The 24,593-nt window shown below is 57.3% G+C and overlaps 1 protein-coding gene across 1 annotated transcript; it reads left to right on the top strand.

Moving 5' to 3' along the window:
* Positions 1–611: 611 nt before the first annotated feature.
* Positions 612–23,080, top strand: TBC1D1 (TBC1 domain family member 1). Its single transcript, XM_078863342.1, has 18 exons — positions 612–880; positions 3,695–4,090; positions 5,160–5,249; positions 5,769–5,876; positions 10,076–10,193; positions 10,793–10,884; positions 11,062–11,217; positions 14,038–14,118; positions 14,490–14,821; positions 18,399–18,520; positions 18,820–19,011; positions 19,203–19,364; positions 20,054–20,227; positions 20,735–20,979; positions 21,349–21,508; positions 21,783–21,955; positions 22,226–22,501; positions 22,889–23,080. The coding sequence occupies exons 1-18, from the start codon at positions 833–835 to the stop codon at positions 23,054–23,056; spliced, it is 3,093 nt and encodes a 1,030-aa protein (XP_078719468.1). The 5' UTR covers positions 612–832; the 3' UTR covers positions 23,057–23,080.
* Positions 23,081–24,593: the final 1,513 nt, after the last annotated feature.

Raw genomic sequence — 24,593 nt, 5'->3', positions numbered from 1 at the left:
TCAGGTACCCGGGTTCATAGCCCAGTAGGCTAACCACTGCGCCACCGCTCCACAGCGTGTTGTGATTGATGTCGAGGCTCGTGGTGGTGGTGGTGTCGGAGCGCGCACGTGTCCATGCGCGATGGAAAATGCACGCAGCTCGATCGTGGAATTTGTGGAATGAAACGGCCGGCACAGTGACTCGAGAATGGTCCTTTTTAATCCGCGAATTCCTCACCGAGTCTCACAATCCCGGTGATTTTGGCTTGTTTTGAAATCTATCATCATTGAATAATTCATTATCCATGCATTATAATTCATAATCGTCATATATGTATAAATGATTTAAACTCTTTTGCACCGTACGTAACCAACCGTGCTAATACATCAATCAATCTACCTATCCATAATTATCCACCAATCACCACATATCCATTAATCGCAAATAAATTGCCATAGATCATCATCAAATCATAAAGTGTCATCCACCATCATCATCCGTCACTCGTCTCCCCGTGCCGTCGTTCCCTGCAGGATGCGAGTGGCTGTATGGGAGGAGCAGGCGGGCAATCGCAGTGGGCGCGGTGAGCCCGCTCACCTTGGCGCACGAGGGTCTCAGGTGAGCGCGGAGAGGGGGAGGGAGTAGGAGGAGGAGGAAGCGAGAGGGAGGAGGGAGTGTTCCGAGAGGGAGAGAGAGGCGGGTCCTGCTCCTTTGTGCTCAAAGTCATCGCCGTCGCCTGGATTACTTCGCGACATCGCCGTGCTCCCTCGCTCTCCCGGGAGAGGAGAAGGGAGAGGGAGGGGATAGGAGAGAGGAGAAGGGAGAGGAGGGATAGCGTCCCTCGGAGTCACGATGAGCCAGCTCGCGAGCAAGTTGCGCACACTGGCGCAGAGACGAGAGGTGAGTGGGTGGCTCGTAGCGACTCACTCCGACCATACACTCACTCGTAGCGACTCACTCCGACTATACAGACTCATAGCGACTCACTCCGACTATAACACAACGATGCTCTGTGTAGCCTTAACAAACTTATTTGGAGCAAGTGCTGTCAGCAAGCGCATATGAAGGCCGGCACAGCACACAAGGGGTGGCTTTGTTTCCTCCGTGGGGATGTTTACACACCGCACCAGGTAGTCGTGTGAGGCTGAGTTGACTCAGGGGAGGTCCAGGACCGGTTCAGATAATCGTCACTGGTGTGGACCGTGAGTGGGAATCGAACTCGGTTCGCCGGGTTCGTAGCGCAGCGTAGCGCTAACCGTTACTCTACCGCGCCTCTTTAATGCCTACACACATCCGCATACACACACACACAGACATACACACACACCAACTTACACACATCCATACACAGGCCGACTCACGCACACTTGTACGCAGACATCACACGCAGGCACGCACACTCACGCGTACGTATCCACACTCCGACTTGCGCACACACGCAGACACGCACACACACAGACACGCACACACACACACACAGACACGCGCACACACAGACACGCACACACAGACACGCACACACAGACACGCACACACAGACACGCACACACAGACACGCACACACAGACACGCACACACAGACACGCACACACAGACACGCACACACAGACACGCACACACAGACACGCACAGAGACACGCACACACACACACAGACACGCGGGCGTGCACACAGGGCGCTTTAACGTATCCGCCTCGGGACATTCCCGTGAATGTGATTCAAATGTACAAGCGCGTAAGCATCTTTGTGTGCAGTCCATCTCATCTCCATCTCATCATCTCCGGAGCCGCGTGACGATGGCAGCCTCGTCACGTGGTGCGCGCCCGTGTACAGTGCCGCTCACTTTACCTGCGAGTCCGGCTCTCACCTGTGTCTGAGCCTGTGAGCGTGGACCTGTGTCTCTCACGTCGTGTCCCTCACCTGACTATCACCTGTGTCTCACGTCGTGTCCCTCACCTGACTATCACCTGTGTCTCTCACGTCGTATCCCTCACCTGACTATCACCTGTGTCTCTCACGTCGTGTCCCTCACCTGACTATCACCTGTGTCTCACGTCGTGTCCCTCACCCGACTATCACCTGTGTCTCTCACGTCGTATCCCTCACCTGACTATCACCTGTGTCTCACGTCGTGTCCCTCACCTGACTATCACCTGTGTCTCACGTCGTGTCCCTCACCCGTGTCTCACCTGTGCCTAAACCCCACCTGTCTACACCTCACCTGTGCATCTGAACCTATGTCTGAACCTCGCCTTTATTACCTTTCTCTCTGCTGTATCATTCCTGTGTCTGATTCTCACCTTTGTCTCACCTGTGTATCTCACCTGTCTGTCTGAATCTCTCGGTCTCACCTGCGCATCTAATCTGTGTGTCTAACATGTGTATCTGAATCTCGCCTGTGTAGCTCACCCGTGTCTGAAACTCATCCTATCTTATCCACGTCTCTCACCTGTATATCACCTATGTATCTCAACCTCAGCTGTGTATTTCAGCTGTAAGGCTTAGCTTCACACGCTCACACGCATAGCAATGAATATTATATTTGCACGCATGCATCCGCTAGAGGCCGCTACGTTAGTCGAATCTTAAATCATCATCGGACATGATCTATCGGCCGTTGGATCAAGACTTCCCCAAGCCTGAGCGAATGGGGGATGGGGGGAGTAGCTGGTGAGAGTTAATGAATACACCTTGATTAAGGATTAAGAGTCGGTGGTTTCCTGCTCAAGCGAGCGTGGGGGCGTTGCTCGCTTTGTTACAGCCTGGAGCCGGTAGTGGAAATTCCACATTCCTAAGGCGAGGGCGGGCTAAGAAGCAGCACACCTTTTCGAGAGGAAAGTTAGGAGAGTCGAGTGAGAAGAGAGGGGAGAGGCAGGAGAGCGCGTGGAGGGGAGTGCTGAGATGAGAGCTTAGAGCGAGGCATGGAGGGAGGATCTGGAGGACTGAGTGAGATGTTGAAGTTGGACCGGGATCGTACCGGGAGCCGTGGTGAGTGTTGGGGTTCGTGGGGGGTGGAGCCGGTGACAGCGGCTGAGATTTCATCATCGCTCAGCGATGGGTGACTCTGCTGGTGTCTGCATTCCTCTGCGACTTCCCACGTCTAGCATAGTGACATATAAACACGGTGGCACGCGGCCGTGGACAAGGCGAGATAAGAGTGCGTTCCCTCTTTAACCTTCACGGCCCCGTTTCCGTGTTTACCGATCTGCACCATCCTTCGTCTATCGCACCATGTCCTTAAAATGAAAATCATTAAATACGCGACGTTTCGGGCAACGGCCCTGCTAACGAGCACACTAAACCATATCTTCGAGTGGTATGAAGGCTATTGTTCCACATGTGCTATGAAGGCCCATTTCCCGAAACGTCTTAAAAATATACGGATTCAGGAACCTTCCTCCCAAAAGACAAAGATCCCCCGTATAGCCTTTAACAGACTCACGGGCCAAGTGCCGCTTACGAGCGAGCACCGATATCAAGGACGGCACGGCGGCACACGAGTGGGTGGCGTGGGCAACACCGCGCCCGGCCGCCTTTGTCTCTCCGGTGATGATTGATGTCGACTTAGGGAAGGCCTAGGACGGGTTCAGATATTTGCTGTCACCGTTACAGTTGTTGCTGCTGCCGTGCGTGCAAATCGTTCTCTGTTCGCCGTGTTTGCAGCGCAGTGCACTAACCACTGCGCCACCGCTCCTCGTGTCCCCGCGCGCACAGCTCTCCCGAGCTCCGAGTCCCATCGGCACGTCGGAGACCCCGAGCAGACCCCCGCTCGCCGCCCCCTCCGCTCCGAGCCCGGGGGGGGACCCCGACCAGCAGGGCGAGGCGGGCGGTGGCGTGAAGCGTTTCGAGGTCCTCTATGTGGGGCGCCTCGCAGTGGGGGGCAAATTGGGCCCCCCCTCGCTTGTCGACGACAGCATCACGGCGCTGCACTGGCGCTACGGCGCTGAAGGGGACAGCTCCCCGGAGGAGCCCTGCGAGCCCGGTCGAGACCCCTTCGAAGCCGACCCCCCCGACCCCGCGGGGAGCCCGGGCGGGCCCCGTGGCGGGCAGAGTGCGGGGTCCAGGAGGAGCAAGCTGGACACGCAGAGGGACCGCACGATGCTATTCCAAGTGCGCGCCTTTACCTTTAGCTGCGTGTGCTGTTTTATATTTTTCAATATTAGCGCGTTCCCACTCAGGTTGAATTGTGTGTTGTGATCGCTCTGCCTGCCCGCGTGTCCGTCTGTCTGGAGTTCCCAGTCAACGTCAGGCAAACATTTCCACGTGGTTGGAACCGTTGGGAACAACGTGTTTCTACTCATCCCATCAAGCAAAACTCTGCGCCGGTTTCAACATTCAGTCTCTCGTCAGCAGCCGAGTGAGGCTTGCTTGGACCCATGCTGGTGAACCGTCGATCTTACCCGGCAAGGAGGAGCCCAGAGCGTAAAGAGAGGAAGTGTCCTTGCCTCGTTTTGCTTGAGCTTGCTTGTCTGGAATCAGTGCTGCTGATATTGTGCATGTCCATAAGGAAGGCCGTGCCGCTGATGGGATGTGTAAGGGCTTCAGGTGAGGGGGGAGTGGGTGAGGAGGAGGTGAGGTTGGGGGGGGGGACACGTGACCGTGAGATTTCAGGGAGGCATCCTCGTGGGAAATTGCGGTGATTGAGCCACGGGCCATGAGCCAGCATCTCGATGCCTCGAGGGAGCGAATCTGACCACTCGCATACACTGTGAGTGATGGGGTGAGTGAGTGATGGGGTGAGTGGGTGATGGGGTGAGTAGGTGATGGGGTGAGTGGGTGATGGGTTGAGTGGGTGAGTGGATGATGGGGTGAGTGGATGATGGGGTGAGTGGGTGATGGGGTGAGTGGGTGATGGGGTGAGTGGGTGATGGGGTGAGTGGGTGAGTGGGTGATGGGGTGAGTGGGTGATAGGGCGAGCGGGTGATGGGATGCGTGCTTGATGCTATGAGAGGATGAGAGTGATGTTATGAGTGGGTAGTTTGAGTAAGTGAAAGTACGAGTGTTGATGGGGTTAGTGAGCGATTTGGGTGAGTGAATGGTGTGGTGAGTGGGCAATGTTGCAAATGGGTGATAATGTGAGTGATTGGGTGGGTAACATTGTGTGTGTGTTTGGAAGGGAAGAGTGTGTGAGTGATGTTGTGAGCGAGTGATCGAGTGGCCGCGTGCACCTCGTCCCCAGGTGGGTGAGGCGTACGTCACTCTGGTGAGTCCCGACTGCAAGGGCGTGGTGCTGGAGAGGTCTTTCCAAGACATCTCCTACTGCTCGCGGGTCAGGGGCCACACACGTACACCACACACACGTACACCACACACACCACGCCACACACGTACACCACACACACGTACACCACACACACGTACACCACACACACGTACACCACACACGTACACCACATCACACACTAAACACACCACACACAAGTACACCACACACACGTACACACCACACGCACACTACACACACACGTACACACCACAAACACACCGCACACACCACACACACGTACACACCACACACACACCGCACACACATGTACACACGCACACCACATACACACGTACACACCACACACACACGTACACACCACACGCACACCACACACACACCTACAGGAACAACCCCTTACCCAAGCCACCACTATACAGGTCACGTGATCACGCTGGCCATTATGAACCGCGGTTTACATCACCAATCAACTTGGCAGGCTCAGCCGGGGGAATGCCGCTCACTTGCCCCCCCCCCCCTTTTTATTACCCCCCCCCGCCCCCCTCCCCCCTCCCCCCTCAGGGCCTCTCCAGGACCGACCACTTCGGCTTCATCTGCAGGGAGGCGGCCGACTCGGGGCCCGCCAGCACGCACATCTGCTACGTGTTCCAGTGTACGGACACGTCACTGGTCAGCCAGCCCCCCCCCCCCCTTCCAAACATTCAAAGCCCCCTATCACCCCCCCCCCTCCCAGCTGTGCGTGTGTGTGCGTGTAACCAATTATTGGTATTGGTATGTGTGTGGGGAGCAGCGGTTAGCGCGCTGCGCTACGAACCCGGCAATTCGGGTTCGATTCCCTCTGTCAACACCAGTCAAGATTATCTCAATCGGTCCTGGGCCTCCCCTAGGTCAACTCGGCCTCAAATAAATACCCGGTGCGGTGTAAGCATCGTCACTGGAGAGACAAAGGCGGCCGGGCGTGGTGCTGGCCACCCACCCCCTCGTGTAGCCTGCCGGCCTTCATAGGTGGTCGCTAACCGCACTTGCCCCAACAGTCTCTTGGGGCTATCCGGGGGGTGGTCTTTGTATGTATGAATGTCTTTGTACGTGGGTCTCCCCTAGGTCGACTCAGCTTTACATATATGAATATCTGCTGCGGTGTGCAAACAGCAGGGAGACAAAGGTGGTATTGGCCACCCACCCCCACGTGTGCCCTTACCAGAGGTGTGGACTCGAGTCATGTGACTTGGACTCGAGTCAGACTCGAGTCATGAATTTGATGACTTGCGACTCGACTTGGACTTGCATAACAATGACTTTGTCCCACCTCTGAGATGTGGACTCGAGTCATGTGACTTGGACTCGAGTCAGACTCGAGTCATGAATTTGATGACTTGCGACTCGACTTGGACTTGCATAACAATGACTTTGTCCCACCTATGAGATGTGGACTCGAGTCATGTGACTTGGACTCGAGTCAGACTCGAGTCATGAATTTGATGACTTGCGACTCGACTTGGACTTGCATAACAATGACTTTGTCCCACCTCTGGCCCTTACCACGCTGAAGATGTCCTCACTAACAGTAGTTGGCCAAGCAGTCTGTTCTTACCCTTGACTCGCCACGTGTTATTCTTATCCTTTGATCGAGCGGCGCGGATGCGATTCGTCTCTACGGGGGGGGGGGGACGTGGGCATTTGTTTGTGATGCGGGAATTTGTTTGTGATGCATACCTGCGTGCGCGTGCGTGCGCGCGCTCATTCCTCCTGATGAATGGGCAGGGGGCCGTCCCATCCCTCCTCGGCCGTAAGATTCACTAAAGAGAGGCGGCGAGCACGAGTGAGTCATCCACCCAGCGGGTGGCATGGGGGAGAGGTTTGGGCTGGAGTAGTAGTGGGGGCGGAGTAGTAGTGGGGGGTAGTGGGGGTAGTGGGGTGGGGGTTGCGCAGCCCCAACCAAACAGAGCAAACCGGTTCCGTGCGCGTCGGCCAGTCTGTGCGCCTGCTTGGCCCTCGCCTCCCGCCCGCGCTGCGACGTCTCGGGGCGGTGATCGCGACTTGGGCGCGAGCGGCGACTCGGCAGCGGCGCGTTTCGCCTCCTCGCATCCCCCCCCCCCCCTAGTGACCCCCCCCCCCTCCACCCCGAACCCCCCCACCCCGAACTTGCACTCCGCCTACGCTCCAACCGCATCCTGCCCCCAGCCCGGGTTCGACACCAGGATGAATGTAAGTGACAACTGCGCGCGGCTTGGCGCCGCCGCCGCCTCTCCTGTGCTGCTCGACCTGCAGCTGCTGTCCGTCGTGTTTTCGAGTTGAACTCTCCCACCCCCCCACCCCCCACGTGTTTGGTCGGCACGATGTCCGACGTTTCGCTCGTGCTGGTGGAGAGGTTGTTCGGCATCCTCAGGTGCTTAATAATAAACAGGTGTATATTAAATTAAATGAAAACTAAACATTTGCTGCTGATGCTACCTTGGTAATGATACAAACGCATAATTGACAAACACAACGCATCGGTCAATAACACCGGCCCAATATGAAACCTCGGATACGATTTAAGTGCTACGAAGTAGGGCCATTGCCTGAAACGTCGCCTATTATATATCATTTTAACGTCGTCACACAGTGGTGTTGCTGACGATTGTCTTGAGTAGTTGAAAGATAATGGCTGGGACTGGCTCCAGGTCAGGAGGACTGTAATCTCCATCCCGGGTTTTCCCAGCCGAGAAATCCATGCGGTCGTTTAGCGGCAGAACTGGTCCGGTGACATCCCTGCAAGTTCTCGCCGCGTGATCAGCGGCAGCGTCGCCTCTGCTTGCCCATTGTGCTCCCGCCTCGTGGCGTCCGCCCTTGGCAATTACGAAACCCCGGAGCGGAGTTCAACGTCCAGCCTGACCTGGCTCCACTCGTCCATCAAATTTAATGTTCAGCAGATTGCTGGCTTGCCGATGCTTGCCCAGCTGCTGCATTGGCAGCGGCGTGCGAGCACACTTCACAACAACAACACAATTGTGTGTGTGGCCTTAGAAGGGAAACAACATGTAATACGCGACGCTGCGGGCTATTGAAGGTTGTGCGGAATTTAACACGTTTTTTCACGGAAACTGGTTTGTGTGTGATTCGGTTAAGTGGAACCCCCGTGTGGCCCCGGGTTCTTTGTAGGTTACTCTTTCGGTAAAGTCAGGTATAACGAAAAAATAATAAATTAAATACTAGCATACGACGTTTAGATTGCAACACAAGCAATCATCGTCAGGTATAAATGAAATAGAAAACAAACCTAGTATACTTAGAAATGTAATGTAATACAACACAGAGAGTCGGCTAACATAACAGTCAACACCCTACCTGGTTAATTACGTTCTTCCTGAGAATGCTACATTTGAACGTTCAAGAATGCTAAATTTGCAATCGAAACGTCGTATGCTAGTATTTAATTTATTATTTCCTCTTTATACGTGACTTTACCGAAAGAACCAAAGAGTAATTCCTGCAGTCACGAAAGCTCCAAATTAAGTTTCTCTGTCGGTTACAGAGTCTCTCCGCTTGTGACCAAATCACGTTGAGCTAAGGAGGTTCGAGTCTGGGTAGTGATGGATGGGACCACGAACAGTGCCCGAGCAGCCGTTCTCAAGGCACTCGACACACTCGTCAACAACAACAACACCGCCGCGTGTGTGGCCTTAAAAGGAAGAAACACATAATAGACGACGTTTTGGGCAATTACCCTTATTCATGTGCTATGAAGAAGAGCCATTGCTCGAAACGTCGCTGTGGGGCCTTGGTGCACCACTGCCAACGCAGCAGCACCACCACCACCACCAAGTGTTTTGTTCAGCAGGTGCTGTGGGCGTCTTGGGGGCTAGGTAGTGGGCAGCAGAGGGCAGTGCTACAACAATGACGAGTTGGTTGTCTTGCGCGGTACTGCTACGCTCGCCGCCTTCGCCCACCGGCACTGACTGGCGAGCGAGCCGGGCGAGCGTTGCGCGGTTCCTCCTCCTCTCACTCCGCGTCGGAGGAGGAGGAGGATCGGCAGCAGCAGCGCACGCACGGACGCCTGCGCCCCCGAACAGATGTCACGCGCGGCGTTTCAAGTCACTCATTCATGCGCTGACCTTTACCCAAGCGAGGAGGGCCTTTGAGAGTCCTCGTGTGTTTACTCCAGCCCAGTGGGGGGGGGGGGGCTGTGTTACGCGCGTGCTCGTGGGTTTTCGCGTTGGAAGCGACACTGCGCGCTCATTGGCTCGGGTACGCGGGGGGGGGGGTAACGTAGTAGGTCCACGTGACAGCAGAGGGCTCGCGCTTGGGTAGAGAGACCTGTGCCTGGATCATCTCCTCCTCCTGCTCGTGTGCTGCCACCAGAGTCACGTGTCTATCCGGTACTCGGCACATGGTGACGATGAGTTGGTCCCATCTGAGCCCTGCAGGTGCACAGCTCCATACTAATGATGTGGTGATGATGAAGACCACGATGATGAAGTGCTCGCTCACAGAACTTGCCCAAGAGTGTTGAAGGCTTTCCGGAGGATGTGGAGTGGAGTTTCCTTCGTGTAGTGGGGGGGGGGGGGGTAGCATAGCGGTTAGCGCGCTGCAAACCTGGCCACCCGAGTTCGATTTGCACCCACGGCCAATATCGGGTGACGAATATCTGAACCGGTCCTGGTCTCTCCTAGGTCGACTCAGCCTTGAATGAATATATGATGCAGTGTGTAAAATATCAGTCCTGGGGAGACAAAGGCGGCTGGCAGGTCGCGGTTATTGCCACACCACTCCGTCGTGCAGTTGGTCCGGGCTTCACCGGTGCTCACTAACAGTACTTGCCCCAACAGCCTGCCACAAGGCTATACGGGGGAGAACCTTTGTCACGTCTTTGTGGTGTCGCCCCGCAGGTGGATGAGATCATGATGACGCTGCGGCAGGCCTTCCAATCTGCGGCCGCCACCAAGGTCGCCCGTCGCAGGCCTGGGCCGGAGACGCGGGCAACCACAACCACCCGGCCAGCACACGGTGCGGCACAGGCCGGGAGCCACCCCTACATGCCTGGAGGTGCATGCCAGGCTGGGGCCAGGGGGCCATCCATAAATGACGTCACGCACCTGGGAGGGTCAGACATTTGTGACGATGTGTGACGAGGGGGGGGTGGTTGAGAAATGTGACGTCACATCAAAATGCGCAACTTTAAATAAATATAGACAACACGTTCTACTTAATTAAATAGACTTTCTAATAATTTTTTTCTCCTACAACATCAGAGTACAGCGCCACATTAAATGCGCACTACAATGACAATAGTTTAAAGCGATTTGAAGCATGTTTAATTTTTTTGGGGAGGGGGGGGGGGGCAGAGCTTCGTGACGTCATATTTGAGGGGGGGGTCTGACTTTTTGTGATGCCGTGTGACGAGGAGGGGGGTCAAAAATCTTCCAAAATCCTGTGACGTCATTTATGGACGGCCCCCAGGCTGTGGCGGTGGCGGAGCGTAGCTGCTCCACGTGTGCTCGGGTTATACTGCGCGTCGTTTGGTGTGATGTCCGACGTTTCGCTCCAGTCTGTTCATCTGTTCATCTGTCCCTATCCGCATTAACGTCACCCCCCCCCCCCCCCAGCCGGTGTCCACGCGAGGAGGGACGACGCTGGTGGGGGGCGAGGCGGGGAGGGCGACGCGCGCACGGCGACGTCCACGCGTCTACGTGCACAGGTGTGGAGAGCGGGTAGGCGCGCCACGCCAGGTTGTGAAGTCGTGGGCCGCGTGTGGCCCCGTGGGCCCTTGCTGTCCCCACCGCCACGTCACATGCTCTGTGCGGCACAGCGAGCGTCGTTCTCGTTGCGCGTTTGGTAAAAACCACCGCTCCTTCCTGCTTCCTGCTGTGTGCAGGAGCCCACGCGGAGCCACAGAAGCTCGGCCCAGCAGCAGCAGCAGCAAGAGCAGCAGCATCATCAGAGCTCAGGTGGTTTCGGCAAACTGGAATTCCTGAAGAGCAAGGCCTCCAAGGGTCTCGCCACCTCTCTGGAGAACATCTTCTCAGCGCTGGTGAGCGAGTGGGCAGGGGAGAGCGAGTGCAGGGAGGAGAGGGAGTGTGTCTGTGTGGACTGGAGAGTGATGCTGCATGGAGTTTAGGGCTGTGTGTGTTTGTGCGTGTGTGTGGGGAGCGGTACGAACCCGGCGACCTGGGTGCAATTCCCGCTCACGGCCAACACCAGTGACGATTATCTGAACTGGTCCTGAGCCTCCCCTAGGTCGACTCAGCCTCAAATGAGTACTTGGTGCGGTGTGTAAACATCGCCACTAGGGAGACAAAGGCGGTCGGGCGTGGTGCTGGCCACCCACCCCATCATGTACCGTGTCGGCCTTCATAGGTGCTCATTAACAGCACTTACCCCAACAGTCTTTTACAGACTACACGGGGGTCTTTGTGCATGCATGTGTGTTCGTGTGTGTGTTCATATGGGGAGCGGTAGTGCAATGGATAGCGCGCGACAAACCCGGCGGTCCGAGTCCGATTCCCACCCGTGGCCCCGCGTGACACATCGGTGACACATATGTGAACCGGTTCGTGGCCTCCCAGCTCTGTTGATTCATCAGCACTCACCCTGATGTGGAGTGTAACACACCATCACCGGAGAGACAAAGGCGGCCAGGTGTGGTGCTGGCCATGCACCACCTCGTGTGCCATGCCACCCTTATGGGTGTTCGCTGACAACACTTGCCCTGCAGTCTGTTTGTCTTTGTGTGTGTGAATGGGTGTGTCTCCATGGGGGGGGGGGGGGGGTGCGTGTAAGTGTACAAGTGGGTATCGGCCATCGTCATCATCAGCATGCTTTATCCACTACCGGATCGAGGTCTGTCCAAGCGCGTCGCACGCTCCTCACGATCCTGAAACGCGTTAACGATCCACGCGGCCGCTTGCAGAACGAGCCGGTTCCACCACTCCATCTGCACGGTCGACGCCCTCCCCCCCCCCCACCGCGATGCATTGCTTCTGTGGGAACAGTGCTGTGCTGATTGCCACTCTTCTTGGTTCTTTCGGTAAAGTCACGTAGAAGGGAAATAATAAAAATAAAACATAATCAAATAATTCTCACGACGAAACGTCGTTATTATTTTATTATTTCCCTTCTACGTGACTTTACCGAAAGAACCAAGAAGATGAATCCCTGCAGTCACGAAAGCTTTAAATCGAAATCTGATTGCCACTGTCACGTGCAGAGAGAGCGCTCCGACCCGGTCACCCTTCACCACTTTGATTCGTAAACTTTGTTTGGAAGGAGTGGGGGGGGGGTAGAGTCAAGGATGTGATGCATGGGAAAGAGGAATGGGAGAGGGAAGAGAGAAAGAATGGGGGATGAGAGGGAAAGGGATGGAGAAAGGATAGGAGGAATCGGAGCACGGGGGTCAGGGAGGGAGAGAGGCAGCGTTGGGGTCTCGACGCTGCTGCGGCTGCATGGAGAAGCAGTGGCGTCCATTCTCACGGGGGGTGGCGGGGAGCCGAAGGGGCTCCTGGGCCATGGAGCGAAACGTCTGACATCGTGCCAAACGACACGCGGTACGACCCTTAAACAAGCCGGAGAGCTGCGTTGAGGAGTGTTTCCGTGAAGATTCAAGAGTGCGTACATAGTGAAGAGCGTTTGTGTGCTTTGCAGGCCGAGTACAGATCGGAGAGTGTTGCTAGTAAGTAATTTTTGTGCGGAGTGTGCGTGGTTATTGTAGAGGTGTTTGATGTGTGGAGCAAGCGAGTGTTTCTGTACGGATCGATGAGTGCGTACAGAGTGTGGAGTGTTTGGTGGCGGTGTGGAGTGTTTGAAGGGGGGGGGGGGGATGTGGGCACGAGGCTGTGGCGAGCGTTCCGATTATGTGGCCCTGCTTATCTCGGTTGACCTTTGACCCCGCGCCATTATAATAACGAATGTTTGAAACCGCGCTGTGTGGTTCTTCTCTTGCTCCATTTCAATTTTCACATTTTCCGATCCTTTAAAGGGCACAATCATTTACCTTGCACCAACACAAATAACACATCCTCACCTTCCTCCTCTGCTTCAGCCGTGCTCAACACGCTGCTGGATGAAACTGCATCCTACTACTTTAACGATATCTTTTTTTTTTACTTGAAAACATGTTTATTATGTACTTTTAATGTTTGCCATATTCTTATAGCGTTTATTTAATCGTAATTTCTTAATATAAATTACTATTAATCAGTACTGTCTGCTGCCAATCCACTGCTGGATGAAGGCCTCCCTTTACGTGTGCAATGTGTGTCACTTGGGGGGTTGTTTGACCATACTTCACCACGCCGGTCAGTACCGATTGATTGGTCTAGTGAGGGCGACAGGTCGGTCAAGTTCATAGGGCAGTGCGCTATCCAGCGCACCACCACTGCACACCACGTTACAATGTTACGTTAATCCTCACGATACCATTCATCGATCGGTGCACCATTGTTAGCCTCGGCTAGCATGTTGACGTCTTTAATGAAGACTGGAGAAAGAGGAACGCGTGGATTAGAGAACAAACTGCAGGTTGCTTGCTCGGCAAAGGAAGAGGAGGGGGGTTTGGCAGGGCGGGATGGCTGGCGAGAGAGAGTCACTCGTGAATCACTGACAAAGGTTGGCACCGCAGCCTCGAGGACGTCCTCCACGGGAGATGGAGCGGTGGAATCGGCTTGCGCTTTGAGCCGGATGAATCGTTCACTTGGCAGGATTGCTGAGAGAATGGCGACAACTTGGGGGTGGGGGGGCCTTCATCCAGCAGTGGGTAGATCTTGGCACGCTACAACGACGGCTGCGGCGGTGGTGACGACGACGTTACGGATGAACGCTGTTGTTGTTGCTGTCGTTTTGTCTCTCGGTGCAGGGAGGCGCCAAGCCCAGGAGTGGCTCTGGGAGCGACAACCTCAGGTCCCGGAGTAACACCTTCACCTCCGACTCCTCCAGGGTGAGTGGGGCGAGGGGGGGGTCACAGCCCTGTGGGGGGTTCACGGTCTTCAGAGGGGGTGGCGGCGGCGGCGGGGAGAGGGGAGAGGGGAGAGGTTCGGCGTGGGGGTGGCCACACACAAGTCGCGTGGTGTGCAGGAGGCTCGAGCTAAAACTTAGTCAAGTGACCTCTGTGCACCTACGGCCACTCGGCTGCCAAGCGCAATGCGCAGGCGGTGGAACTGCACCGGGACTAGCGGGCCGCAGAGGCCACAGGTGCCGGGCTACTCGGGGTTAAATAAAGGCCGTCAATGCTGCATATTGGCAGAATCTCGCGTGGGTGAATAATGGGCAACATTCACAAGGCGACGAATCGTCCCGTGTTCTCCGCAGGAGTCGACATCTCCCCCACCCTCCCCCCCTCCACTGCGGCCCCCCCCCACGGGGACCCAGGCCGGCGGAGGGCTGCGTGCCCCCCACGCCCTCTCCACCTCCTCCAACGACCAGGACAGCAGCGACTCCGACACCCCGGAACTGGTGACCCCCAAATACCGGCGGGGGGGTCCGGAGGCGACTGTGGTCGGGGAGGGGCTATCCCGAGGCCGGGACCCCCGTCCTGGGGTCCCACAGGGGTCTGGAGAGGGGGCCTCCTGGAGGAGACCCCCACGTGTGCCGCGGCATCCCACGGTCACCCCAGAAGCCATGGCGGTGCGCAGACGAAGCAGGTGGGGTCCTCAGGGGTCTGTGTGTGTGGTCACTTTTACAAGGTGTGCCCAAAAAACAGGACCACGGGCTCCTGTTTGTGTTGAACAGGTGAAGGCTGCGCGTGTGTTTTTTTGGGTGCAGTTTGTAAATGTGCTCGTGACTGAGTGCACCCAACGCGTGTATTTGGGATGGCAGTTTTTGGGTGCACTTGTGGCGGTCTTGTTGTTTTTGGGGTGCACATTGCAAGCGTGAGTTTGCGTGTAGCTTCGGCACTGGGTGAAGTGTGGGTGTCTGTGTTCTCGAGTGCACTCGGGAAATATGCGAGTGGAGCCGGTCATGGCTCAACATTATTGGCGAGAGCTATCTGCAAACTGGGCTTGGTTGGGTACCCCCTCCCATCTCGCCAATCCGCATTTACCAGCATGGTGAAGTATGGTTAAGCACAACATCCCGTGACTCGAAGGCGTTGGGAGACATTCATCCAGAAGTGGATTGACAAAGGGCTGTAAATTATTATTGTGGGTGGACTTTGTGAAACGGTCGCCACTCTTCCTTTCTCTCTACCCCCACGCTCACCCTCACACCAACATCTCCACACACACACACATGCTCATCCTCACCCTCCACTCACCCCCACGCTCACCCTCACACCATCACCTCCACGCACTCACCTCCAAGCACTCACCCTCCACTCACCCGTACATTCACCTCACTCCCACGCTAACCCTCACCGATCCCCACAGCGGCGCGTGAGATCTATTTCATCCGAGGGAATGAGATTATCGGCACAGTTTAATTAAGAATCGCGACGGGGGGGGGGGAAGGAGGAGGAGGGGGGGGCAGTGCCCCTGCACCCCTGGCAAGGAACGTTACCTCCGTGTCTCTCTGTCCCTCTGTTTCCCTGTCCCCCTGTCCCCGTGTCCTCGACTCCCCCCGTCTCAACGCCCATGCCCCCGATGGTTCCCGTGCTCCCCTCCTCCCTACGTCTGTATCCGCCGTGTCCCCCGTGACCCCCCTGTCTCTGCCTATCCCCGTGTCCCCACAATCTGCTTGCTCCTCCGGGTGACGTGGCACATCCTCCGTCCACACATTCCCCCCCTCCACTCCCTCCCCCTTCTTCCCCCCCTCCCCCATTTCCCATCCTCCCCCCACCACAACTCCCTCCATCTCCCTCCTCCCTGCTGGGGATTGGCCGCTCCGCTCTCTGCACACCTGGTGACGTCACGTCTATTTTTAGACGAATGCCTTCTCAATGGAAGGAGGGGGGGTTCAGAGGGGAGGGGGGAATAGTATGGGGGGTGAAGGGGGAGGGGCTGTCTAAACTCAATGGAGGCAGAGACAGCTGCTGTTGCTGCTGTCACCACGATCTGCAGGCATGGACCTGCCCGCCTCCTCCTGAAACATTCCAGCACAAGGAGCTCTGTAAGTTAATGCGCCGTCGCGTTTCTACGTTAATAAGTCGTTAAGTTAATACGTTATGAGGTCAGTGGGTTATTTGGTTAATGAGTCATTGGCCGTAAGCTTACTCCCGTCTGCTACGGCATCCTTAGGCTGGGCCATTAAGTTAATGAGCCGTCACGTCAATGAGCGATCAAGCTGCCGTGGCAGAGAAGTGGCGACACTCGCGCCTCTCAGGTTCAACTCCCGTCCCGGGCTCCTCCTTGTGGAGTTTCTGTGTTCTAGCCCTGTTCTACTCGGTGAGAGGCTGGAAGTGTTGGTGTGTGTCTGTGTGCGTCTGTGTGTCTGTCTGTGTGCGTCTGTGTGTCTGGGGAGCGGTGGTGGAGCAGTTAGCGCTGCGCTACGAACCTGGCGACCCGGGGTCGATTGCCGCTCACGGCCATCACCAGTGACGATTATCTGAACCGGTCCTGGGCCCTCTCCTAGGTAGACTCGGCCTGAAATGAGTACCGGGTGCGATGTGTAAAAACCGCCACTAGGGAGGTAAAGGCGGCCGGGCGTGGTGTTGGCCACCCACCCCCTCGTGTGCAGTGCCGGCCTTTATAGGTGCTCGCTAACAGCACTTGCCCCAACAGTCTGTGAAGGCTATACGGGGGATCTTTTTGAGCAGCAGTGTAGTGGTGAGCACCTCCCCCGAGGGGGGGAGCCCCAGGACCGGTTCAGATAATAATCCTCGCTGGTGTTGATCGCGAGCGGGAATCTAACTCTGGTCACGGGGTTTGTAGTCGAGCGTGCGCTGACCGCGACACGACCATTGTAACCCTGCCACCCCGGGAAACGGCGCCAGCGCTGAGCCGATGGAGAGGCGGGGGAGCCGTTATCAGTCTGCGGCGGGGGCTGTGAGCGATGGGCCACCTATGGAGTGCCATTGTAGTCCCAAGTCCCTGCGCGTGAGTCCACGCGGTATTGCGTGAGTCCACACGGCACTGCGTGCGTGACCAGTCTGAGCTCACGTTGTGCGCCTGCGGCCTTCATCGGTGCTTCTCGCTCACAACTATTGCCCCAACGGCTTGTTAGAGGCTATTCGGGGGATCTTTGGCTCGTCCTTTGTTACCGTTGCCAATTTGGGAGTTTGGAGTGAGGCAGCTCGCAGCGGGAGCGGCTTTCCCCCCCAAATAGTTTTTATCTCTCTACGCAAGTCAGCTCAACATTCACGTGGATCCCCACAGAATCCCTCCCCTCTCCTTCCGCCCCCGCCCCCTGTGAAAACGCACCCCGTTCCGTGCAGCGGCGCCGAGGCCCCCGGTGCAGCCTCTCCCTCTCCTACCCCCATGCTCCCGTTTCTCCATTCCTTCCCCATCCCCTTTCCTCTCATCCCCCATTCTGTCTCTTCTCTTTTTCGCTTCCCTCTCCCGTTCCTTTTCCCCATGCATTATTACATTCTTGACTCTCCACCCCTGTCCGTGGTGCTATGCCACGGCTAATACCGGGGCTGGTGAAACTCCCTCGTCTGGTGTACAGGAGGTCGTGGGTTCGATCCTGACCTTGACGCCTGCTGCTGCATACTTGGAGTTTGCGTGTCTTTCTTCCCGTGGTAGTGTGGATTTTTATCAGTTTTTTTTCTCTCTACATTTAGAAACATAATATTAGAGTATTTGTCGGCTATACATTTCCACGTGACAAGACACTTGGTTGATATGTCATTTGTGGCCAGTATAGAGCTCAGTGGGCCTGAACTAAATAACGATTGCATTTCCCAGATCAGCGCGTCTTCCGTCACGGGGCACACACGCCGCTCCCCTCACTGTTTGCTCCGCTGCTTTCGAGCCATTGTGTTTGCTTTTGCATCACATCGTGCGTGTCGTGTGTCGGCATCTGTGTGTGGGGAGCAGTAGCGCAGTGATTAGCCCACTGCGTTGCAAACCCGACGATCCAGGTTCGATTCCCGCTCGTGACTAATACTATTGGTGGATATTTGAACCGGTCCTAGGCCTTCTCTAGGTCGTCTTGGCCTTATACGAGTACCCGATGCGGTGTGTAAACATTACCAATGGGGGAAGACAAAGACGGCTGGGCATGGTGTTGGCCACCCACCCCTTCATGTGCGCCGTGCCCTCCTTGATAGGCGCTCGCCAACAGCGATTGCCCCAATAATGTTGAAGGCTATACGGGGGTCTTTGTCTTTGTGCGGTCGTGCAGTGAGGTTGTTGCGGAGCCGCGGAGTGGGGGGGCGCGCCCCCCGCTGGTGCGCCGCCTCTCGTGGAGGCAGCAAATCTTCCTGCGCGCCTCCGAGCTCGACGCGAGCTCCTTCACGCGCCCAGGTCAAGAGGTCACCCTGACCAGCGATCCACCGCTCGCACCGCCGCACCCTCGCCCACCCTTTGCTTCCCACCCATCGCAACCTCCTCCTCTATTCCCAACCTCAAAGTTGCTTAACCAATCCTCCTCCTCCTCCGCCCTACACACGTGTCCCAGCCGTCACAACCTACGCAGCACACAGAGACCAGTGGCACGGAGTGGTGAGCGTCGTGCCCTGGTGCAAGCATTCTGCCACGACCCGGTGACCCTATAACGTTGCCCCCCCATCGCCCCCCCCCCCCCCCGCTCATTGGGTAAGCAGATTCTCTGGACAGCTGCCCGCCGGACGTACCGGTGCTGTCCCCCACGGCGGAGGAGGGGGAGGGGGGGGAGGAGGAGGGGGGAGCGGCGCAGCGCCGCTGGCACCGCCACGCGGTGAGGACGCGGTGGCGCAAGGCGATCCAGGAGCAGATCCTGCTGCTCAGGATGGACCGCGAGAACCGGAGACTCCAGGGTACGAGCGCGGACAGAGAGCCCAGCCACAGCGACTCGCCACGACTCGCCACGACTCGCCACGACTCACGACGACTCACGACGACTCACGACGACTCGCCACGCCAGCTCGCCTGAACTAACTCCCTCCCTCGCCTGACCTCTGTCTCGCCCCCCCCCCCCCCCCCCGTGATGGCGCGACCGCCGGTGCAGCCCACCACGACGACCTGAACACGAAGCGCGTGAAGCTGGACTACGAGGAGGTGACGCCCTGCCTCAGGGAGGTGACGGCGCTCTGGGAGCACTGGCTCGCCGCTCCCGACCGCGCCCACGCGCTCCGCAGCCACGAGCAGCTCAGCGCCGCCGTGTGCCGCGGTGAGCCTCCCCTCACCCCCCCCTCACGTTGAGCCTCCCCTCACCCCCCCCTCGCCCCTCCCCCACGTTGAGCCTGCCAGAAACGCGGTGGCTTCACGCGTACTGGGCTGGCGTGACACGTGCGGTCACAATAATACGGAGGCACCGGCAGATTTGCATAGAGACCCAAAGAGGCCCTTAGAGATCCGTTAACTGATACGGGGACCCATTGACGTGCACGCAGGCCAAGAGACTCGCGCACAGAAACACAGATAACCATGGATTAATAGAGTTTTTTTGGGTTAGGTCGCGTAAATATATAAATGTGTCGTTAAACCCGCCACCACCCGACACAGCCAACTAGTAAGGGTTGTCGCGTAAAGAGAACGTGGCCAATTCGTCACTAGTACCTCTATCATGGATGATATTGGTCGCGAAAGCCTACGTGTTAAACTCACCACATAGTCATAAACTTCACATCGAAACCGATAAAATCACAGACGCATGGACTCGCATTATAGAGACCCATAAGCTCTCATCGAGAGCCACACAATTGCATAGAACCCACGTGCACGTGCGTGGTGCTGGCCACCCACCCCCTCGTGTGCCGTGCCGGCTTTCACTCGCGCTACTCGCCATCAGCACCTTCCCCAACACTCTGTGCGGGCTACACGGAGGGGGTGGTGGTCTTTGTGTGCGTGCGTGTGCAGGCGTGCCGCGCGCCCGGCGTGGTGAGATCTGGCAGTTCCTCGCTGAGCAGCACCGGCTCCGGCACCCGCAGCGGAGTCAGCACGAGGGGGGGCAGCAGCAGCTGGCGGACGTCCCCTACCACACGCTGCTCAAACAGCTGACGGCACAGCAGCACGCCATCCTCATAGACCTGGGTGAGACCACGGGCGGCTGTCGAGCGAGCGCCGGCGTTCACGGCGGGCTTGCCGAACGGCGCCACCGCCGCGTCAGCCTCGAGCGTGGCGGAGGTCTCGCTCCACCATGGAGCCCGGTGGCTCTGTGGTGGAGCAAGCGACGCGGCCTTTCGCTTCTCCTCCGCTCGCTCCTCCTCGCTCTCCGTATCCCCGCTCGCTCCTCGTGTTCCTCACGCGCACTATTCCTCACTCCACCTTGGTCCCCACCTCCTCATCACCGCCCCCTCCTCCTCCCCCCCCCCCTTCATTACCTCCACCACCCCTCCCGTATCCCGGCAGGCTACACAGCCCCAATGTCACCCTGACTCCTCTTTCTCCTCCTCACTTCTCCTCGTCACACTCCTCCCTCTTCCCATGTTCCTGAAGGCCACACGTTTCCCAGGCATCCTCACTCCTCCTCACCCCTCCTCACCCCTCCTCACCCCTCCTCATTCCTCCTCACCTCCCCGTGCCCGCCCCTTCCCGCAGGCCGCACGTTCCCCGCCCACCCGTACTTCTCGGCGCAGCTGGGCTCGGGCCAGCTGGCGCTCTACAACCTGCTCAAGGCCTACTCGCTGCTGGACCCCGAGGTGGGCTACTGCCAGGGCCTGAGCTTCGTGGCCGGTGTGCTGCTGCTGCACCTCGACGAGCGCGACGCCTTCGCCCTCCTCAAGTTCCTCATGGGCCACATGGGCCTGCGCCGCCAGTACCAGCCCGACATGACCACGCTGCAGGTGGGCACCGCGCCAACAGCGCCACCGCCGCCACGGCGCCACCGTGCAACCGCTACCACAATAATAATACTAACAAATAACCTCTGTCTTATAATGCGCCTTTTGGTATTGAAGTATCCCAAAGGACTGCATGTAAAATTAATACTGCGCTCGCAAGTATGGATAAAAATCCCAGCGAAAGAGACGGCTAATGATAACAATATCAATGACTTCTCTCCAAATTCCAATGAAATTATACCATCACTGCACCACCGACACCACCGCCAACACCAAACCCCTCTCCCTGCTCTGCTTTCTCCTCTCTCTCCACTCTTTCCTCGCACTCTCCCCATGCCCTCCCTGTGCTCTCCCCGCGCTCTCCCCGCGTAGATCCAGATGTACCAGCTGTCGCGGCTGCTGCACGACCACCACCGGGAGCTGCACGCTCACATGGAGGAGGCGGAGATTGGGCCCAGCCTCTACGCTCCGCCCTGGTTCCTCACTCTTTTCGCATCGCAGTTCCCCCTCGGATTCGTCGCCCGCGTGTTCGGTCGGTGCCTCGCGCTCGCTCACTCGTCCTCACTCACTCGCCCTCACTCGCCCTCACTCACTTACTCGCACTCACTCTGACTCACTCACTCTCACTCACTCTCACTCACTCACCCCTGTCTTACCCATCCTCACCCTCGCCCGCACCATCCTCACCCTGGCTCGCCGCGTCTCGCTCAGTCTTGCCCCTTCCCCACAGGATGCTGCTGCTTTGGTTGTCATCAGCAGACCCAGCGAACGGCTCCACATGATCTCCCCCCACCCCCGGCCCCCAGACCTGGTGTTCCTGCAGGGCCCCGAGGTGGTGTTCAAGGTGGCGCTGGCGCTGCTGGGCTCGCACGACGCGCTGCTCATGCAGACGTGCGACAGCTTCGAGAGCATCGTGGAGTTCCTCAAGAGCACGCTGCCCAACCTCGGCCTCGTGCAGATGGAGAAGACCATCAACCAGGTACCACGGGGGGGAGGGGTGGGGGGGCAACCGCGTGCAACCGGGTACAATCTGGTAGAATTCGGAGAAATCGGGTGCAATCGGGTGCAACCTGGTGCAGTCTGATGCAACCGGGATTCAATAAAAAAAGATGTGTGGCGGTTGATTGATGATGATGATGATGTGTGTGGTGTGACAATTCCGAGTCATGCTGCTGGTGCTGGAGGTTATGTCCTTGGTGACGACGATGGCGATGATTAAGATGACGACGAGGCGATCTGGCCTCCGCAGGTGCTGAGTCTGGACCTGACGCAGCAGCTGCAGGCGTTCGAGGTGGAGTACCGCGTGCTGCGCGACGAGATGCACGCCGGTTCCACGCCGCCCCCCCAGCCTTCCAGGACCCCCCGCGGGGGGAGTGCCGGCGATCAAAACCACGACGACGATCACGACGACGAGGACGACGAGGAGGCGAGGAGCGGGACGAGCGGAGCGACGCGCTCCGCGGCGCTGGAGAGGGAGAACGCGGCGCTCCGCCAGGAGAACGCCGGACTCCGTGCGGAGCTTCAGGTGAGGGGTGGCGGTCGCGCATCCATGCTTGCATTGTCCTTGTACCGGTCGCCTTTTGCCGGTGTTCCTCTGGTCTGGAGGAGGCCGTTTCTAGTGGAGGCCAATTCGTTTCAACAACAATGCGCACATTGTCACCAAAGTGCGTTTGTTTGCAGACTTTTGACGTCTTGTGGTATTGGGTGTCTATTAGGTGTTTCAACATGTCAACGCCTCCTGTATTCTTGCCAGGAAGGGTAAAGGCCTGTTCTTTTTCTTCCTCTTGATGCTGGCAAAATGGGTCCGCCGCCACGCAGAGCGGGCCCGGGACAATTTCAACGATGCCAGCGACGTGGCCGTATTGGTCCATCCTGAACGTGCCTCCCTCCTCTTACCCCCCCTGCCCCCCAGGCGTTCGTGGACCGCGTGCGGAGCCTGGAGGCGAGCGTCGAGAGCCTGGCGAGCGCCGAGTGCAAGCTGCGGCAGAGCGCGCGCGCCGCCGACATCGAGCGCTCCGCCCTCCTCGCCACCGTGGAGGCCCTGCGACTGCGAGGCGCGGCGGCCGACCCCCCACTATGAAAGGGCACCCCCCCCGCTCGCTGCTCTGAGCATCCCCCCCCCCTCACCGACTATGAGAACGTCTCTGGCATCGCCAGCACGACACCGCCTCTGCGGGATGCGGGGAGGACGATGATTGCGAGTCACGTGGGGTAGAGAGCTGGGGGGAGCTGAGCCCCCCCCCCCCCACTCCACTACGCTCACCCCAGACGCCCTGCGATAAAAGACTTCAGCTCCCACGGAGATCACACGTTTGGAGGGGGGCGCATGAGCGTCGATTTTATTCTGGTGGTCGGGGCGGGGGGGGTTGTATTGGGGGGCCGTGCCCCACCTACTGTACAGCAGTGTTGTCCATCTGTTGTGCCCGCCGAGCTGGGGAGCAGCTCGGAGTTGACAGGTCACCACCGGCACTCTGGACGGCGCCGGTGGTGATGCCACCAACAAACATCGTCATCGCTCCCCTCTGGCAGACCCCGACAGCTGTTTGCACAGTCAACACCTCTGTGGCGGATCCAAGGGGGAAGGTAATGGGGGATTGGTAGGCGAGGGGCGATGGGGTCAATTAAAAAATCGAGACCTTGAAAATTTTAATTTCATTGATATTTACCACGGAAAAGATATCGACTTGTATTTTTAATGTAAGGGCTTGTTTAAAAAGCTTGACATATCGGGATGTGCCCCCTCCCGTGCCCCCTCTCCCTTGGGAAGTTTCTGATCTGCCTCTGTGCCACCTCGTGACCGCGTGCCCCAAGTCCCATCACACCCATGACGTTACCTCCACTGACGGTGTGGGCGAGTGCCGCCCCCCCCCCTCACCACGTGGCAATCGGTGCCCCCCCCCGTGCCTGAGAATCAACTTCAGGGGCAGCGCTGGCAGCCCCATTGATAGGAAAGTGGCTGTGAGTGGACGAAAGCCAAAAACCAGCACCCCCCCCCCCCCTTGCCCTTGTAAAGTCCCAAATAGTCCATGACCCCAGGCCAGATATTTCGTTCAACGGTACCATCCGAGGTTGGCGTAACTTTATCGATTCCAATCAAAATTTGCGGCAAATTAAGAGCGAATTACTTGATAAATGTGTGCGGCTCTGGAGTGTTGTTACCTTCGCTTCTACAGAGTTCTGCTCGGGCCTTCGGACTTGAGAAGGCCCAGAGGGCCCCAAAACATCAAGGTGGGGGGGGGGGGGAGCGAGGAGCGGATTCCATGCGGCCAAAGTAGCGGTGCAGTGTTACGAGTTGGCGTCATTGTGACGGTGATGATGATGGTGCTGCTGCTGCCTCCTAGCGGCCCAACTGGGAGTCACAACATTTACACGGGTTCCCCGTGTAAATGTTAAACTCGCGTGTAATTTTATATATTATACATTAACGTTGAAACGACGTGAGCTTGCCAAACTAGACCTTTTTTTAACGCGAAAGAAAAATCCGTATAATATAAAGCCAGTATACCGCAACACTATTGACCCAATTCTTGAACAGCAACAATGTTTTTATACGTTCGGTCAATTCACCATGCGTGAGTGGGGAGCATTATGGGTGAAATCGAATGACAGGAACAGGG

The sequence above is a fragment of the Lampetra fluviatilis genome, chromosome 15 (genome assembly GCF_964198595.1).
Source record: "Lampetra fluviatilis chromosome 15, kcLamFluv1.1, whole genome shotgun sequence".
Lineage (NCBI taxonomy): Eukaryota > Metazoa > Chordata > Hyperoartia > Petromyzontiformes > Petromyzontidae > Lampetra > Lampetra fluviatilis.
Note: the sequence above shows the minus strand (reverse complement) of the source record. Positions and strands in the feature narration are given on the sequence as shown.